Source organism: Zalophus californianus, chromosome 1, assembly GCF_009762305.2.
Source record: "Zalophus californianus isolate mZalCal1 chromosome 1, mZalCal1.pri.v2, whole genome shotgun sequence".
NCBI classification, from domain to species: domain Eukaryota; kingdom Metazoa; phylum Chordata; class Mammalia; order Carnivora; family Otariidae; genus Zalophus; species Zalophus californianus.
In genome coordinates, this window is record NC_045595.1 from 152207572 (window position 1) to 152225491 (window position 17920).

At 39.3% G+C, this 17920-nt stretch overlaps 2 protein-coding genes across 2 annotated transcripts in view; one reads left to right on the plus strand and one right to left on the minus strand.

Moving 5' to 3' along the window:
* Nucleotides 1-1644: 1644 nt before the first annotated feature.
* LOC113918112 (10 kDa heat shock protein, mitochondrial) lies at nucleotides 1645-2140 on the minus strand. The gene has a single exon (XM_035722134.1). It carries the CDS (start codon nucleotides 2072-2074, stop codon nucleotides 1766-1768), a length of 309 nt encoding a protein of 102 aa, XP_035578027.1. The 5' UTR covers nucleotides 2075-2140; the 3' UTR covers nucleotides 1645-1765.
* Nucleotides 2141-3465: 1325 nt separating this feature from the next.
* TMEM39A (transmembrane protein 39A) overlaps nucleotides 3466-17920 on the plus strand; it is a 30721-nt gene continuing 16266 nt past the window's right edge. Inside the window, exons 1-4 of the mRNA XM_027585432.2 lie at nucleotides 3466-3759; nucleotides 4904-5090; nucleotides 11411-11633; nucleotides 16509-16592. Coding sequence (XP_027441233.1) covers nucleotides 4978-5090; nucleotides 11411-11633; nucleotides 16509-16592 — 420 coding nt within the window. The 5' untranslated portion in view covers nucleotides 3466-3759; nucleotides 4904-4977. The remainder of the gene's footprint in view (nucleotides 3760-4903; nucleotides 5091-11410; nucleotides 11634-16508; nucleotides 16593-17920) is intronic.

The following is a 17920-nucleotide window of genomic DNA, read 5'->3' on the forward strand; positions in this document are numbered from 1 at the left end:
GAAGACAAATATACTTCCCCAGAGATTATTTACAACATAAGGCAGTATGCAATTGCTATTGGTTTCAGTGGAGAGAAAGATCAACATGAGATGGAAATTTGGAAAAGGAGTGGGAGGAGTCTACTGACATGAAAATGAAATATTGCAGTTAAGGAATATTGTGCTGGAGACCCTAAAAATGGGGAAGCCATAATTTGTAGAAAGTGGGGGCAGAGCATAGATTGATGGCAGGGGAGGTTTAGGATATACACTGAGGAATGGTGAAAGATAAAATAATGCTGATCAGTTAGGAATGGGTTATATCACTCACTTTGGGTGTGTAGGCAAGAAGAGAAAATGGATCGTCAACACTATATTGTACAAGACTTCCTCAGGAATCCAAATGAAAACTTGAAATCCATTTCTTCTACTTCTGGAAGGTGTGCAGTACTTCAAAATGAATGGTTCATTGAAAGCACATAACTAAAACAGTGTGTTACATAGACAAACACCACAGTAACCCTGGCTTCAAAGTTAGTCTAAAATGAATATAGTGGAGAATAATTTTTAAAACTTTAATAAAGGAGTTTTTATTTTCTGTAATTCAAGTTTTCTGTAATCAGAAGAAAATGGAAATCACCTTGTGTTATGTCTTTGAAATGAAAATAAATCAGTATTTTCTGCAATTTTACAATGTTTATCTATGTGGAAGAACATAAAGAGGTTGGGAGATAAGTGGGCCCTGTACACATTAGTGAACTTCATGTGAACCCCAACAATAATTGTTTCATTTCCTTAACAGATGAGGTGGTTTATTCCAGTGGGTCCCATATGTAAATAAGTGCCAGAATCCTGGAGCTATGAAAATCACAGATTTCTGGGTCCTATGCCAGCCACTAATTTAAATTGCAAACACTCTGGTTTAAAAGATCTTCCATGTTTAAGCTCTTCCTGTGTCTTCAAATTCATTTCATGCCACATTTTCCTTTGCTCACGATGACCTAGCTATACAGCTTTGTGTTGTTTCTCAAACATAACAAGCTCTTGCACAACATAGAATTTCTGCATAAATTTTGTTTTCTATTTTGACTATTTTTCCCTCCCATCTTTGTCTCTCTGGTTCCTTCCCAACATTCAGGTTTCTGCTGAAATACTATTCCCTCATATACATAACCCCTCAAAACAAAACCTCCTTTATTTTCTACCTTAGCCCCTGTTTGTCTCCATAATACTTATAATGTGTAATTATTTTATTTATCAAATGCTTCCCATTAGAATATAAACTCCAGGAGATCAGGAACATATCTGTCTTGTGCAGTAAGACAGTGCCTGGTACACAGTAGGCACTAAATAAATAATTGCTGAATGAATGAAGGATGCTGGTGAGCCAAAAGAAAAGCGGCAAAGGAGTTTCAATGTAGCAAGCTAGGAAGCAGTTAGCAGAGCAAGCATGAAAATAAATGTACAAAATTATGGAAATATGTAATGATCTACGTCGGGTTTTATATATTCATGAATGAAAGTTCTGTAGTATATTAGGGTACTAAGAATATTTGGAATATTACTAACTTTAGTAGTTTTTTTTTTTTTTAACCACTCATTTATGCATTTTTATTTACTAATGTTTGTATCAGTACACTAAAACTGAATTTTAGAGACACTGGATATCATTAGTTTGGATACCATTAGTTTATTATAAAAGAGAGACATGAAAATTATTTACATGATGAAAGATTTCACTTCACTGGAATGGGCAGCTTCACTTCATGCCATTTTAATAATGATTTCAGTCCACATACTTTCCGAGAATGTCACCATCTCTAAATAAGAAATAATCCTTGTCATCTAGAACTACTTTGGTGCCTCCATATTCTGGGAGAAGAACTTTATCTCCAACTTTCACACTAACTGGTTGAATCTCTCCACCCTTTCCTTTAGAGCCCGATCCAACAGCTACTACTGTTGCTTGCAACACTTTTCCTTGAGATTTTTCTGGAAGCATAATACCTCCTTTGGTTACAGTTTCAGCTGCGCTCCTTTCAACTAAAACTCGGTCAAAGAGGGGAAGAAACTTTCTAAACGCCTGCCCTGCCATGACGCCGACCGCCGCAGTTGGTACTCTGCTCTGGAGCTGCCGCTTCTGCAAGAAGCTAACTTTAGTAGTTTTGATATTGGTCATTCTGCTCCAAATTCTGGCTCTGCCACTTATTAGCTGGGTTATTTTCAGCAAGTTATTTAGCTTCTCTTAAAACTTGTTGCCTCTGGGGCGCCTGGGTGGTTCAGTTGGTTAAGTGACTGCCTGAGGCTCAGGTCATGATCCTGGGGTTCTGGGATCGAGTCCCGCATCAGGCTCCCTGCTCAGCAGGGAGTCTGCTTCTCCCTCTGACCCTCTTCCCTCTCACGTTCTCTGTCTCTCATTCTCTCCCTCTCAAATAAATAAATAAAATCTTAAAAAAAAAGCTCAGATTTCTATTTAAAAAAACTTGTTTCCTCTGTAAAATAGGAACAATGATGGTATATCAAAGCAATATAAGATGTAAATGAAATGTGTAAAGGTACTAGTCTACTGTCGTACATGGCAATAACTTGAGTACAGGGCAATAACTCTCATAAAGGTTAACTAATCTATAACTGTGTGATACTACATACAAAGGGCATTCTCTCAAGGTGTTTAAAATCTCTGGAGCCAGAGATCTCAACACATGCTCTTCTTGACACTTTTACTCTTCTAATACTAAACTATTGGCAGTTTCTGAATTCATCATGGTGTTTCCCACCATCTTACCTTTTTATCTGCCACTTCCTTCACTAGAAAGCCATTCTCCCACGAACAGCCTAATCATTCTTGGAGTCTTGGCTTTAAACTCCAGGCTCACAAGTTTTTCTTGGTATTGCCACCACCACTATCCCAGAGAATTTATTACACTGAATAAATTACAGTGAATTGCATGCTAACCTCTGGACCTTAGGCATACTTTGTTGCATTTACTATATTGTAATTACTGTGTTTTCCTGGTGTCTCGTCTCTTTCAATAGACTGAGCAACCTGTGGTATTCACTTGTTTAACTCCAGCATCCATCCAGTCCTTTACATATAATAGGCGCACGACTGGATGCTGAAGCATGACATCACGACTTGGAACTCCTTTACCTGGCAGTGACGTGACCGTAGGCGACGTCTCCCAACCTCCCCTATCTGTAAAAATTGGGGTGATAATTTGTATGTGGTTGTTAAGGGGAGTCCATGAGATAGCAAAGACCCGCCAGCATGGTGCCAGGGCATCTTAGACGACCAGGGAGGAAATACGTTGGCCAGCGCTGGCGGGGAAGGCGGGACCAAGAGCCAACAGAGGAGTCCCACTGCGCAGGTGCATGCGGGAGCGGGTGGGGGAGCCCGCTCCCAAACCGAGGGTGTAGTTCCGGACGCCAGCCTGAGGCTGGAGCGGCCGGCAGTCGCGGAACTGACGTCATCTCCGTGCGCTGCCACGTCTCCTCAGCTCCGCGGTAATGGAGGCTGCGGATGAGTGCTGACCCGGCCGGGCTCTGCCTTTAACTTTAGCTCTGGCTCTGACTCTGGTACTGACCTGGGGCTGGGGCGGGGGCTGGCAGCCCGAAGCCTGGACACCTTTTCTCGACTTTCCGGGCGGGGACGGCCTGCAGACAACCAACTGGTTTGGAGCGCTTCAACGCAGGGAGGGAATTCTCTTGCCTGGGGTCTAGCCTGTAAAGCCGCCACCTTCTCCTAGGGATCCCGCCCCCCCGGCTGGGCCTCCTCCATGCGTGAGTATTATCGAGCCTCCTCGCTGTGTGATTGTCCCAGCCTGCTTCAGGTCTTCGGGTTGCGCCGCGGGAACCGCTTTGTCGTTTGTCCCCTTGTAGGGGCCAGCCTGTTGAAGTTTGTGGTCTCTTGTCATCCGCCTTCACCACCTCATCCTCTCGCCTCTTCTATCCCAATTTTTTGCGCCACACTTTTATTTCCCTCGTTAATTGAGCAAGAACCAGAAGGCCCTACATCCGACGGTTTGAATGTTTTGTCTCACCTGGCGTTTTTTTAGTCTACAGCCAAAGGCTGCTAGGAATAGGGAACATCGGATCATTCTGCAGTAACATTTGAAAACCAGGGTTTTTCCCGGATGCCGTTTTTCAGTCTTTAAGTTTTGTTTAGGAAGCAGGTTTTGGCGTACATATGGGCGGACCCTCCTTTCGGCGAGGGTCTTCATCTGTTACTTGTCTTTTAAAAAATCCCGCAGTTTCAGTAATTTCTAAATGATTTCATACCAGTTTTTCTGTAGTGGGCATCCGCTATAGCTCCTTCTGATATTTTCACTCTAATATATGGAGTTACCACTTGAGCAGTTTTACTTTTAAAAGAGTTAAAGGCCAACTGGTGTATTTTCGTCCATCTTGTCCTCACAACAACCTCTATAGGACAAGGAATACTTTTGAAGAAACAAACTCAGAGGTTAAATGCCTCAGTTACAGTCAGATAATATGTGGCACATGTAATCTCAGAGCCCAGATCCCTTGATAACAAAACCTAACATTTTGGACAGTGCTGATTCTCCTGTATTTCCAGTGGCTTACTGTGAAATACTACATATGAGTTGGAAATGCATATGTTAGGCATTTCTTGTTAACTTCTACCTGATTGAAATATCATTCATATGACACAAGTCGACAGACAAAAGACACAAATTGTGACTTATCTAACGCTGAACAAAGCTTAGATCAAAACTTAGGCTTCTAACCCATTAGAGTCTGACTAGGCCTTTCCTTAGAATAAAGTAGGTAATAGACACTGGGGGAGCATTTATTTGAAAATCTGGTTTTACGAGGCCTACTCATTCAGTTTTTCTGTTGTTTTGTTACATTGCCTAATTTAGAAATAGTAAACTGATATTTAAATGTCTTTTCTTTTGTTCAGAGTTGAAACAGGTTGACAGCCATTAACCTGGGTTGCAACTACAGGTGGCACTGGAAGCAGACTGGTTCCCGGACATGCCCGGTGGAAGGAGGGGCCCTAGTCGGCAGCAGCTAAGCCGTTCAGCTTTACCGTCTTTACAGACTTTGGTTGGTGGGGGCTGTGGCAATGGAACAGGCCTGAGAAACAGGTAAAGAAGAAATAAGACAATGCATAATTTGTAATATCCTGTGATCGGTACGACTAACATAGCAGTCTTCATGCTATTCAAATACTTATTTCTTGACAATGAAGTGGGGATCCTGCCCTTGAAGATTGAAAGCTTAGTATTTCAGAATACTTTTGGAGTGGAAAGTTGTGATATGGGGTCCACAAAGTGAAAGCAGTCCCATTCTTATGGCTGATAATCCAAATTCTAGTCATCACTTTTTTTTAGCTATTAAAAGAAGGGAGACGTGAATTAAAGTATAAGAGAAATGTTGTAGTTTAACTACTTACTAGCATTCTTTCTTTGGCGTGGGGGAGGACAAATTAAAACTGACAGTTAACATGAAATTCTAAAATTAGAAGTTGTATTCTATCAAGGGTCTTAAAAATTATTTTGTTCAAAAAATTGTTTGAAATGACTAAATAAACTGTCAGTTGTAACCGAAACATTGTAAGACTTGTATCTGAGAATAAAGAATGTGGTCTTTTTAATGGAAATTTATCTTTGTTCCTAATTTTCAAAAGTTAGGATGAATTATTTCTAATCTTAGCCAGGATAACTCACTTCATGAGGAGTTTCAGTCATGTGGCAGTGGAAAGAGATGGCTTTTACTTTATATCAAGTGTTTGATCAAGATGATTTTTGTCACCTAATTTTTGCTTCCTTTCTGAATAGAGTTTTCTCTTGCTTGGATTCTAGTTTTCAGTACTACTAGCAATCAATACAATTGTCGCCTTTTTAGGCCCTCCTGATGTTATTTGTGCACTTCGCTCTTCCTGGCCTGCCCTTCTCCTTTCTTTCTGACTTTCCAACCCAAGTTCTGCTCAATCCTCAAAATCAATTCTGATCTTGTTGTTTCAGGGGGGCTTTCCCTGAAATTCCTGTTTAAAGGGATTTTTCTAGTCTCTGATTCTCATTATCCTAATTTTCAATCCAAATTTTATATTTATGTATGTATACAGAGTACTTATAACTTACTCTAGAGTATTATTTTTTTACTCTGCTGGTTTTTGGATTTCCTCATCTTAAAAACAGTGATACTATCTGCTTTATAGCAGGATGTTGAAAATAAATGAAATAGTAAATTGCAGTAACTTTTTAAAAGTTTAAATTTTCCAAAATTTCTACAATAATGTATTACTTTATATTTTTAAAAATAAAAAATATAACATAGATTTTGAGGTAGAGGATGTTTTGTATTTGAGTACATGCCTTAATTTTACTAATATATACCATCAATTTAGTGATTTAGTTCTTTTAAATTGCAATAGGAAATTATAGCTGTGCCTTGCTAGGATTGTAGCTAGCTAAAAAATTCTAACTCTGTCTCTGTATTAACTCCGGCAGTTGTTTGTTCATTTTCCTTTACTTTGCCTTTGTGGATTCCCCTAGATAATTATGTTCTCAGACTGTCCATGGAATCCCTCCTCAGGGTTTCAGGGATGAGGGGAGGAGCAAGATGGCGGAGGAGTAGGAGGGTTTCAGGGACTGCTGTAGGAGGGCTTCAAAGGGAGGAGGAGGCCTAGTAGTCCAGGCTTCAGGTTTACAAGTCCTTTCTTAATCAGACTGACTCCTTCTCTGTGTGTTCAGATATCAGGATATCATGTGAAATGTCCTTTGGGGGAGGGAAAATGAAGTGTTCTGCTGGTAAAAAAAGAACTGAAGGGGCGCCTGGGTGGCTCAGTCATTGAGCGTCTGCCTTCAGCTCAGGTCATGATCCCAGGGTCCTGGGATCGAGCCCCGCATCGGGCTCCCTGCTCGGCGGGAAGCCTGCTTCTCCCTCTCCCACTCCCCCTGCTTGTGTTCCCTCTCTCGCTGTGTCTCCTTCTGTCATATAAATAAATAAAATCTTAAAAAAAAAAAAAGAATTGAAAATCACATTTCTAGATGCTTCTTCCTTGGCCTGGTGAACATAGGAATCAAAAGTGAACCAAAATCTTCCTTCAAGTTTGCAAATAGAGTACCAGGAAGAACTAGGAACATTTGGAAAATACCTGTGCTCTTGAATGGTTGTGGCTATGATCATGTATTCTTTTCTCTATCTTCTTTGTAGCTCTTCTATCCTGGCTTTCAGGGTTCCAGTCATGGTTGCCTTGATCTACTTCTCCACCCACTCTCCCCCTTTAATATATATTTCTTTAGCAATTCAATGGGGGTAGTAAGAAGAAGAATCCATTTTTTAACATATTTGAATAAAGTGAAAGATCATAGTTGTTCATGGCTTAAAAAATCACTAAAAGTATTATTGAGTGATTATTTTGTGACACTTTTACCTAGAGAGGTTATTTTGGAAGAAGATGGTTCTATATTTGTTTCTTGATGGGAAAGAAAAAGCCCAGAATAGGTTATTATATAACACCTAGGAAGGGTTATAGGAAATATAAAACCAGTAGATGGCCTAGAAAACAGTTTTAAGAAGGATATGTACAAAGAAAGACAAGGTCTAGGTGGAACTTAACTTCTGGAGTGTCCGTAGAGTACTGAAGAGAGAAATAGATAATTGCTTAAGTGATATAATTTTGGATGATATATTTGGTTCTGCAAGACATAGGTCAGCTGGAGAAGAGAGCATTTGCCCGTGTTTGGTACATGTTTGTGGCGTGATTGGTGAAGGTCAACTTGGGAATGACAGAAAGCTAGTTTGGTGACACAGTAAAGATTGAAATCCATAGTTCCCTGTTCTTTTTTTTTTTTTCCTATGGGGAGCAGGGATTTGTTCACAGGATAATGTGCTTAGATGATTGCCTTCTAAAGCAGGAGGATATGCTGTGAATTTCTGAGTTTCCTAGAGAGCTTTTAGTTGAGGGAGAATCTTATTTGAGAAGGACTAAATGATTTTTTTTCTTTGTTTTGTCCTTGCATATACTTTGTTAATAATATGACCTGAGCATGTCCAAATGATCACTGCTTTCTCCATCCCTCCTAATTCTTTTTTATTCCTTTGAATCTTTCTTGATCCACATGCTTAGCCAAAACCTTGGTAAAGACCTTGGGTGCAGAGTCTCTAATGAGGCTTTCTGGTAGACAACTTTTCACGTGTGTTGTCACAGGGAGTTGCTGAAGGATTTAAGTGGGTCCTGTATGACTCCACTGAAAAGGATTCTTGGAAGTTTGCACCTGGTTTCCTCCAAACTTTGCTCCATGTACCTATTACCTCTGCTGATTATGATTTCTCTCCTTTTGCTGTAATGAACACAACTGTATGCCAGGTCCTGTGAATCTTCCTAGTGAACTTTAAGCCTGGGCACGATCTTGGGGACCTATAGCACAGTTTTGAAAGAGAATATTCTATGTTAACATTGAAAAGAATTCTTTAAAGAGAATCTATTCCAATTCTTGTATTATAGGTGAAGAAACTGAGGCTCAAGGATATAAAGTCACTTTCTCAAAGACTACTTTCACAAAGACTAACCTTTAAAGTTACTTTCTACAAAGACTGTAGATAGTCCTGGTCTAGGCCTAGATAGACCAGGATTATCCCACATTGTATCTCAAATGTATTTGTGCCATTTTGCTTTTTTTTTGCATCTATTTTTATATCCTGTTAGAGAAATACTTTTATTTTTCCTAAATAATAAATTCTTGTATATATCTATGTTTTGTCTATCAGATCATAATCCTAACTAATTTTCTTTTTTTTTTAAGAATTTTTATTTATTTATTTGGCAGACAGAGAGCACAAGCAGGAGGAGTAGCAAGTAGAGGGAGAGGGAGAAGCAGGCTCCCCACTGAGCAAGGAACAAGATGTGGGGCTCGATCCCAGGGTCCTGGGATCATGACCTGAGCCGAAGGCAGTTGCTTAACCACCTGAGCCACCCAGGTGCCCCTCTAACTAATTTTCTGAGATGTATAGACCAAGTCTGTTTATTTTAGCTGTCTATTTTTTTTGGTTTTAAGAACTTTGACCTTATCTGTTAAGCTTTCAAATTAAAAGAAAATGTTCCTTTTCCCCTCAGATGCTCTGCATCATTTTATTTGATCTTTGTCCCTTTGTTTTTTGGCTTGAAGTATAATAGCCAAGGCTGTATAAAGTATCATAAATGTAGATCTTCTGCACTTTTTTTTGAATATTTCTTGAACCCCAGCATTTCATTGACTTTGTTAATGGCAGAAGCACATTAGTTTGCTTTACTTGGGAAAAATTCTATAAAAACCTTTTTAACCTTTAAATAATAACATAATTAGCATGCTTTCTCCCTTCATGTATTTTTGACTGAAGAGGTATAAGAATTTTCAGTTTGTTCTAGAGTAGAGGCTCCTAACCTTACAACTTTTCATCAGAATTTTGTATTTCCTTATCTCATGCTTAACTGGGGAGAGGGAATAGATTAGCTATTGGCATTAATCCCCTACATTCAGATCCACTGACTTGTATGACTCCACAGAGCACCTTTCACGTTGTATTCTATGTGCGTGATAGCTCCTGGAATTGTGCAGTGGCCCATGTCCCAGAACAGATCAGCGGGCTCTGATATGTTAATGATTGATTTATGGTTAAGCAGGTGTGGTTGTGAGACCTATTGGTAGTTCACAACCTACTCCTTGGTAAGCTTGTTCTATTGGAGTATTCTTTGGAAATAAGAGGAAGAAATTTTTAGTTTTTTTCCCACCATCTCCCCACCCAACCCTGTTCTTCCCTTCTAGCTTCCAGCTTTTCTGAGATTCTGCCATTGTATTCTTTTTTTTTTTTTTTTTTAAAGTAGGCTCCTCACGCAGCGTGGAGCCCAACATGGGGTTTGAATTCACAACCCTGAGATCAAGACCTGAGATCAAGAGTCGGATGCTCAACTGACTGAGCCACCCAGGCGCCCCTCTGCCATGGTATTCTTAAATGTTTAGAATGAGCAGAGTTCATAGTTCCATGAGTCACTTAAAGTACTATAAATGTCACATACTAATGCTACAATTCTATATTTGGAAATCTTAGAGTAGAATGGTAATGCTGATATTGTTCCTTCTTTGGAATCTGCTTTGGAAATAACCGAACCAAGCCTCTTTTTCTTGTTCTGAAACAGTAGACCCTTAGATATCTGTAACTATTCCCAGGTTTATAAACAGTGGGCAGGTTTATTCCCTATCCACCCCATCTTACCATTTTAGATAGCCCCGCTTTTTCTGACCTATAAAAAAAAGCCTGGAAGAAAGAACAGCCAGAAGATGGGGAGTAAAATCTCTCTATTTTAATTTGTATTTAAGATATCTCTCTTTTGTGACCACATTAGTCTGCTGTCTTTTCAACATAAAGGTATATATGTGAATTGAAGTAGGAAAAGTACAGTCTCTATCCTTAATTATGATCTGATAGACAAAACATAGATATATACAAGAAATTATGTAACAGTAATGAAAAGTACAATAATAAAGGTATAATTCAGGTATAATGGGAGCACAGGGGTGAGATGAATTGGTTTAGATTGAGTGAGTCAGTAAGCTTCATGGAGGATATGCTTGATCATTTTAAAAGTCTTGAAGGATTTGTCAGTAAATGTGTAAGTGAGGGGTTAAGGAAGGTGGTTTTGAGTGGTATTGCTGGTGGAAGGCATAGTATATACAAAAGAATAGCATATATATTCACAGATAGCAAACAGCATGGATATTCTATAGGTTGCATGTGGAGGAGTGACAAGAGATGGGACTAATCTGTTAAGCCAAGAGCCTCATAGGACATACTAAAAATTTCTGGATGTTATCCTGTTGGCAGTAGGGAGTTATTAAAGGGTTTTAGGCAAGACAGTAGCACTATTAGTTTCACTTTAGATCTCTGAAGGCAGGTTGGAGAATTTGATGGAGTTAATTCTAGGGAGATTACTTCAGTAGTTTAGGTGAAAAATGGTAACTGCTTGAACTAAGGCAGTGGGTTTAGAGAGGAGGGTGCAGTGTGGAAAAACCTTTACAAAGTGGAATATTTAAGATCTAGGGAGTGATTGGATATGGAGAGGCAGAGGAAAGTTCTAATATGACTCCCATTTTTCTGATTTTGGCAGCTACTGAGTGGGCCATGAACTAGGGTCAGGATTGTAGGAGGAAGAACACAGCAGTGTCCAGTAGACAGCTTGATAACATGGGTCTGAAACTCAGATTGTGGTTTTCAGCATGTTAGAGGTAATGGAAGCCATGGCCCCATGTTCGATCACTAAGAGAGTGTGTGGAGAGGGAGAAGACAAGAGCAGGAGATCCTAGGACAGAGTCTTGAGGGAAGGCCAACAGTTAAGCAGTAAGTGGAGAGGGAAGCAGGGGCCCTTTATGCTCTATAATACTGAAAGATTATCACCATCTGAGTTAACCGTAGTTTTCTCTTTCAGGAATGGTAGTGCTATTGGCCTTCCGGTCCCACCTATCACAGCCTTAATCACCCCAGGTCCTGTTCGTCATTGCCAAATTCCTGATTTGCCTGTGGATGGAAGCCTGCTCTTTGAATTTCTCTTTTTCATCTACCTGCTGGTTGCTCTGTTTATTCAGTACATCAATATCTATAAAACAGTGTGGTGGTACCCTTATAATCATCCTGCTTCTTGTACTTCACTGGTAAGTCTTAATCGGCCTTTAACTTCTGTATGTTACTTAACCAAGAAACTAGTTGGAAAGCCTATGTGTACAGATTACTTTTCTTCCAAAAAAATGTTTTCTGTTAAACCACAGATTACTTTCAGAACTGTAATCTCATAAGATTGTTAAAATATAAATATCTGGAAAGTTAAATTACAATTGAAAATGCAGAAAGCCTTTAAATAATTTTTTATAATATCAAGAGTTTTGATGCCTAGCTTTCTTTGCAGTATATTAAATTTGTTGGACTTAAGGTGCCTGTATGACTAAATTCCAGGAAATTTACCCTTTTAATGACTATCTTAGGATAATGGTTGCTAATGTAACAAATAAACCCAAAATTGTATAATGCTTCAAACGCATAATAGTCTGAGGCAGTTGTTTTGGTTTGCAGGAGTAGCACGCTTCCATGTGGTCAACAGGGAACCTAGACTGATGGAGGCTCTGCTGTCTTCCAGGACGTGGCCTCCAAGTTGGCTGTGGTCCACCTCTTTCAGCTAGAAAGGGGAAAGAGCATAGGGAAGTATATAGGAGAGTTTGTTATAGGCCAGGCTCACATCACGTTTACATATGTCCACTCCTAGCTACAAGGAGACTGGAAACTATAATTCTTTCATATGATTTATTGTTACCAGGAATAAAATTGGGCTCTGTTACAAAAAATTGAGACAAGGACTAGTTGTCTTTGCTGAAGTACATTAAAGTATATTGTAGGTTTCTTCCACCCTCTTTCCATTTATTTAGGAGAGCAGAGATAATCTTGATGCAGAGAAGTTCTCCATAGATGGGTGTAAAATAACGAGTAAGGCTACTCAGGTTACTTGGTAGGTAAGTGGTTGGCAATGGCAGATTTGGATTGGAGATATGCTCTAGGAGAAAGAAGATTGTTGTGCTGGGTAGTTTACGTGTGTGTTTGGGGCTTATCAACGATTAGAAATGTTCCTTGGCCTGATGAACATAGGAATCAAATGTGGACCAAAATCTTCAAAATAATATGGGAAAGAAATAAACATTTAAAAAAATATATATCACTTGGTTGTTCCAGGAATTAACTATTAAGAATTTTCTTTCCATATTGACAAGGTACCTACTTAATACCAAGTAAAGAGAATTTCGGTTTCTTTATTTATGAATTGTAATGATTTGTTGCAGCTCTCACTCTTGAGCTCACCTGCTCTCGTATATCAAGACTGTACTTTTCGGTTTAACACTTTCCTGCTTGTGTTACTCAAAAAAAAAAAAAAAAAAAAACCCACAAAAAATTAGAAATATGAAACCTAGAGATTATAAAACTGGCTCAAAATCACGTAGTAACAGAGTGAGTACTCTCGCTCACTGCTGTGCTCTACTTCCTATTATTTATTCTGTATTTACTCCATAAGGGCTTGTTGGTAGTTCATCATTCAGTTTTCACTTTGACATTCCATGGAAACTTCTCAGTTGTTGAATTTTCAGGCTAATCAAAGAGCTCTTCTCTCAGTCAACCATTTCTGACAAGAGTTCTTTTAAAAGTCCCCTACAAATATTGCTTTGCAACAAAGGGAGCCAGTGCTCCTGTCATAATCAGGAAGCTGCTGCTAGAGCTGCTGAGCCCAGAATTATGCTTCCTTTGCTCTGACTCATACCACCAAACATGGGTGCCTTTTACCTTGCCCCTCTCCCAATTTCAGTTTGAATTCAGGTTTTATGTAATGGTTATGGTTGGCAGAAACTAAGTCAAATCTAGAACTTCAGTTGCAAGAAAGTCTGGAAATGTAGTTTTTAGTTTTTCGGTCTGTGCAATAGAGGAAGGCACACTTGAAGCAGGTTATCCTGTGGCCTGGCTCACTTATCTGCCACATATGGTCCTGGCTCACACAAACCTTAGCGTTTAACTGTGAAACTAAGAGTAACATCTGTGGAATAGCAAATAAGATTTCAGCCCATCAGTCTGAAAGGGGCCTGAATTGGTGAGCTGTTCAAAGATGAATGGGCTGCCAGAGACCTAGTTACTTCCTGTCACTGAAGGTATTCGAACATGGGAGATGGCTACATGCCTGAGTTGCTCTAGAAGGGACTTAGATATCAACTAGTGGTCTGTCTCTTTTAAGTTTTCTTCTATTTTGTGTGTCTGACTCAGAAATTTGTCAGATTTATATATTAGGTTTTTCTTTTTCCATTTCAAGATCTTAATAATTATCAAAAAGAAATGTGGACCCCCGACTATATAAAGTATTATTGTAGCCATCAAGCAATTAGCTGAGTAGTGAGTCTTAACCCTAAGAAACATAAAAGCTAGAAGTAGCATAGTATGTTATTCAGATTAGTCAGGAGTGGAGAGTGATTAATCAAATATTCTGGTTTATAGAATTAATCATAAGTAGATTACTAGTTTTCAGTGATTTAGCGTATAACAAAATTTACTTAACAATAAGATACGTTAGGCATTAAATCTTTTGATACAAAAATGTCTGAGATTGACTGGTGATACATAAATAAGACCCTCAAACATTAGGTAGGGGGTCTAGTGAATTGCTTGCATTATTTTGGAGGAGTGGGGTGAACAAGGGGTCTCAAAGCTAAGAAGGGATAAATATCACTAGAATCCAAAACAGAGAAAGAGAAAAGGAAATGATCTGAGGTAAGCACTCTCTTGACATTCTGGCTACTCTACCTTTAAAATGTATACCAAATCTTGCCACTCCATCGCCCTTGCTACTGACCCTGTTCAATCCATCTTCATTTCTTACTTGCATTAAAAGCAGTAACTTCCTAACCGATCTTGCCCTGTTACAGTATATTCTCCACACAGCAATCACTGTGATTGTTTTAAAATAGAACCTGGCACCCTTTGCATGAAACAGTTCCATGACTTCTCATTAGGAAAAAATATCTATAAACTCAGTCTTTTGTTACTCATTACATCATTCCAGCCCTCTTGCTGATTTTCAGACACACCAGACATATTTCCCTGTTTTAAGGGCCTTTGTGATCCTTTTCTCTCTGCCTGGGGCTCTCTGCCCTCAGATCTTGCCATGGGTGTTACTTTGTTGTCATTCAGCTCTCAGCCCAAATGCCACAATCTCAGAGATGTCCTCGTAACCAACAATTTAAATTGGCTCTGCAACTGCCTTTCCAGTTACTGTTTATCATTGTTTTGTTTCTTACCAGCAGTTGTAACTAGCTAAAATGCTTTTGCTTGTCAGCTTTTCATTGACTTTACACTTAAATTTATTAAAGATACGGCTTTAGCTGCTGTAACAGGATGGCTAAAATAGAGTAGAACCTTAGTTCCTTATTAAATAAGAGTTAGGCAGGTGGTATGCTCTTTGTTTCCATTGCTCTGCCACCCCCCACATGCTTCTTCCAAACCATGGTCCAAGATAGCTGCTCCAACTCCTGTCAGCACATCTGGCCAGCAAGAAGGAGGAAAGGAGAAAGATAGCTCCTTCCTTTAAGGGCATGTCATTTCCCCTCACATCCCTTACCTACAAGTAGTTTTTGCAAGGGAGGCAAGGGAATGAACCTCCAGTTATCAAGGAGTCAGTGTCCAGTTAAATTTGACTATGATGGCGGAAGAGACAACTAGTAATCCTTGCCATCCCCTTTCCCTCTCACACTGCGGTAAAAAATAAGATCCAAGAGAGCAGGAAGCTTGTCTGTTATTCTTCAGCACTGTATCCTCAGTATCGAGAAGAGTACTTGGCACACATTGTGGATGCCCCGTACATATTTACTGACTGAACTGAGAAATACAGCTTTTGAGTCTGGAAGGAGAACTCTAGAAACCTACAGACCTTTTGACCATCAAAATGACTACCAATTTTGTTTGTTGCTAATGATTTTTCATTGTGCTTATTATTTATATAGGCTTAGAATTAGAAGGAACCATATGCAGCATCTAGGTAATACTATCATTTCTTAGGAAGGAAAAGATCAAATATAAGACTTTTTTTTTTAAAGATTTATTTTTTGCGAGAGAGAGAGAGAGAGAGAGCGCAAGCACAAGCCAGGCGGAGGGGCAGAGGGAGAAGCAGACTCCCCACTGGAGGAGGGATCAGGCTCCCTGATGCAGAACTGGATCCTAGGACCCTGGGATCATGACCTTAGTGGAAGGCAGAGGCTTAACTAACTGAGCCACCCAGGGACCCAAGACATGTTTTTAAATCAAGTTAAGAAGAAAGACTAAATTGAAGGTAATAGACATGTCAGCCAGTAGGGAGTTTAGGTCAGTAGATGCCCAATTAGATTAACATAAGCTTGCATAGAGAGACCAAAAATAGGAACTCCTGAACACTGGGAGTTCATCTGATCCATTGAATTTGACACTCATTATAAATATGGCATTTTAAGTAAATTACTCTTTTTTATTTTTTTAAGATTTTTATTTATTTGAGAGAGAGCACAAGCGGGGTGGGGAGAGGGAAAGCAGGCTCCCTGCTGAGCAGGCAACCCGACCCGGGGCTAGATCCCAGGACCCTGGGACCATGACCTGAGAGCCAAAGGCAGACACTTAACCGACTGAGCCACCCAGGTGCCCCTTAACTAAATTATTCTTGCCATAGTTCTGCAGCTATCACTTTTTAACTCAAAGCTCTATTTTCCTTTCAACACAGTAAACTTTCAAAAAAAGGAGAGTGCATTCCAGATAGTTTAAAATAGTATTTGAAAAGTTAAAGCAATCTTTCATGAAAGGAGTAGAATTAGGTAGTAGAAAGTAGAAGGTAGATAGTCTCTCTAAGATCGTTCAGATTCTTGTGGTCTGTACCTATAAGGTGATGTAAGGAAGATCTGAGGGGGCAAACCTCTTGATGTAGTAGTTCCAGCTACATATGCATATTTCTTTCTGATGCAGTGATTTGTTTTTCTTAACAGAATTTCCATCTCATTGATTACCACCTGGCAGCATTCATCACGGTGATGCTTGCAAGGAGGCTGGTGTGGGCCCTTATCTCAGAGGTAATAGCTCATTTCACTGTATTTTATCACTTGTAGCTAGAGTTAGTTACTAGAATGGGTTCAAGCTGAGTATGTGAATTGCCCAAATACAATTTGAAAACAATTACAAATTAATTTCTCTACTTCCATATGAGTTATGCTAGTTTTTTTTTAAGATTTTATTCATTAGAGCACGAGTGGGGGGGAGGGGCAAAAAGCGAGCCAACTCCCCGCTGAGCGGGGAGCCCTACGCCAGCCCGTCCCAGGACCCTGGGATCATGACCTGAGCCCAAGTCATATGCTTAACCGACTGAGCCACCCAGGTGCCCCCATGTGCTAGTTCTTTTTAAAAGGTTTTCCTGCAATGGATTTAAAATTCATTGTGCTGGAATCCAAGAGAACTGTTAGAAATCTCATTTGTTTGATAGGAGCTTATTTCTGGCTTCCGAGTTCTTCTGTATAATTTTTCTAATTTTGATAGTTATAGTAAAAATAGAATGAATTTTAAGTAACTGTTGATATGAAGAGTTATATATAAATGCTGAGTTGCATCTAAAACTTTGTTTCAGGTAATATTTGCTTAATATTAGGTACCATTTGTGGGGTTACTAGCAAGAGACATTTGAGTTTGTTAAAACTTGGAATTTTAAAATGACAACATCAAATTTGTATAAGACTAATCTTGAAGATTAGAATCTTAGTGGACGGTAAAGACTTGGGACATTAATATGATCTTTTTAAAATTAAATGTTACTAGAACTGGCCATTGGTAAGATTCTTTATTTGTAAACTCCATTGGAGGAGGTAAATGTGTTCTCTTAGGATTTTATTATCTTAAGCCCTATAAATGATTATAAAAATAAAAACAAAAATGTTAACTTAGCTAAAGTGGCTAATAATTACCTTACCTCCCTATATTGGAGTTTATAATTCAGTGTATAATTTTAAATCGTTACTGTAATCAGAGATAACTGAGAGTCAATTTTTTTCCTTCTAAAACATGCATGAAAAGTCTTTTTATAAGCCCTCATTTTCAGGAGCCTTATTTCTTGTGAGCACAGAGTAATTGAACGTATTAAGTCATAACCTGAAAGCCATTTGAAGTTAACTGAAAAACACTGGTAGTAGGATCACCTGTTTTTCACAAGGGGAAAGTCTGTCTAAAATCTTTTCTCCCAGGGGGATGCCTGGATGGCTCAGTCGATTAAGCATCTGCCTTCGGCTCAGGTCATGATCCCAGGGTCCTGGCATGTCCCACAAGGGGTTCCTTACTCAGCAGGGTACCTGCTTCTCCCTCTGCTTGTGCTCGTGCTCTCTCTTTCTCTCTGACGATAAATAAATAAAATCTT

What these genes read in the sequence shown, in the direction of transcription:
- LOC113918112 (XM_035722134.1), bottom strand. Translation starts at nt 2,074, where the DNA reads ATGGCAGGGCAGGCGTTTAGAAAGTTTCTTCCCCTCTTTGACCGAGTT.